The sequence below is a fragment of the Orycteropus afer genome, unplaced genomic scaffold, assembly GCF_000298275.1.
Source record: "Orycteropus afer afer isolate SDZICR_OR568_19922 unplaced genomic scaffold, OryAfe1.0 scaffold01018, whole genome shotgun sequence".
NCBI classification, from domain to species: Eukaryota; Metazoa; Chordata; class Mammalia; order Tubulidentata; family Orycteropodidae; genus Orycteropus; species Orycteropus afer.
Window position 1 is genome coordinate 324,089 of NW_006922605.1, and position 1,466 is coordinate 325,554.

The 1,466-nt window shown below is 55.1% G+C and overlaps 1 protein-coding gene across 1 annotated transcript in view; it reads left to right on the top strand.

Annotated features, from left to right (window-relative positions):
• The window catches only part of ZBED1 (zinc finger BED-type containing 1), an 83,543-nt gene extending 82,125 nt beyond the window's left edge, over positions 1 to 1,418 (top strand). The window contains exon 5 of the mRNA XM_007958568.1: positions 1,215 to 1,418. Within this exon, the coding sequence (XP_007956759.1) occupies positions 1,215 to 1,418 (204 nt within the window). The remainder of the gene's footprint in view (positions 1 to 1,214) is intronic.
• Positions 1,419 to 1,466: the final 48 nt, after the last annotated feature.

The window sequence follows — 1,466 nt, forward strand, 5'->3', positions numbered from 1 at the left end:
GGGTGTGGTTTGGGCTTTGCTTCTATGAAGATTGACAGCCTTGGAGACCCTGTGGGCAGTTCCACTCTGTCCTCTAGGGGCGCTGTGGGTCGGAATGGACTCCACGCAGTGGGTGTGGTTTCTGGGATTTTAATACGGGTTTTGTGTTGAAACACATGAGCCCGGTGTGTGTAAGCGTTGGTGGCTGCTGACATGGTTCACCGGTGCCTGCTTCCTGCAGCATTTGTAAACCCTGGGGAAGCTTGGGTGGGAACTCCGAGAATCGCCCGTGCTGGCTGTCTCCTAGCACTGCCGTAACCCCAGCACCCACATGGGCGGCTTTCAAAACAGACGCTCCCGCTTGCACGGTTCAGGAGGCAGCGTTGACATCCACCCTCAGGTCCAGTGTTTCCTCTTGGGCCGTAGACCTGCCATGACTTCTCGTTTGGCTTCTAGACGCCCCTCATTTGACGTCCATCTTCTGTGTGTGTGTGTATGTATGCATGTGTGTGCACGTGTGACTCAACTTGTTGCACGCTCTAGTTTACACGTGTGTGTGCACACATGTGTGTCTGTGTGTGCTTTTGCGTCTAATCTGCTCTTTCTGTGATTCAGAAGGAACTAAGGTTTAGGACACACCCTCCACTGATAAGGCCCCGTTATCATAATAAAGAATCTTATTTGCAAACAGAACCGCAGGCACAGAGAGACTTTTAGGAGGTGTCCCCCAGTGGCGCCAACAATTCAGCCCTCGGCCGCCAACCAAAAGGTTGCGAGTTCAAATCCACCCAAAGGTGCTTCAGAATAAATGGCTGGCGGTCTGCTTCCAGGAAGTCAGGCATTGTATGCAAACTTCTCATTATTTTTCAACAGTGATAGGAATATATGACTAATATTTCAACAGAAATATCCATATGACTATATGAAGACAAGGGCACTAGTGTTGCAGGGGTTAAAGCACTGGGCTGTCAACCAGAAGGTTGCGGTTCGAGTCCAGCCAGAGCTGCGTGGGAAGAGAGGCGTGGCATTCTGAAAAATCAGCCTTTGAAAACCGTGCAGTTCCACTCCAAGCCGCATGGGGGCGCCAGAGTGGGCGTGGCCTTGACCGGAAGTGCGCCCCCCCCCCCCGCTTTTATAGGGTTAGGATTCCAGCCCGAATCAGAAGGTACGCATTTCCATCCCCGGCAGTGGCCTTCTCTGAACACTGACCCACCCTGGCTCTCTTGTCTCCGCAGACGCCCGACGAAGGGGCCCGGACCTCCATCTATGCGGCTGTTGCCCCGGAACTGGAAGGAGTGGGCGGCCGCTACCTGCATAACGAGGTGGAAACCAGGTCCCTCCAAATCACGTACGACGAGAAGCTGCAGCGGGCGCTGTGGGCGCGGAGCTGTGAGATGACCGGCCTCCCGGACGTCACCGAGGGCTGCATCCAGGCCTAGGAGGCGCAACGTGGGAACCTCGTGTGGGCGGCTCTCGGAGCCCCCAGG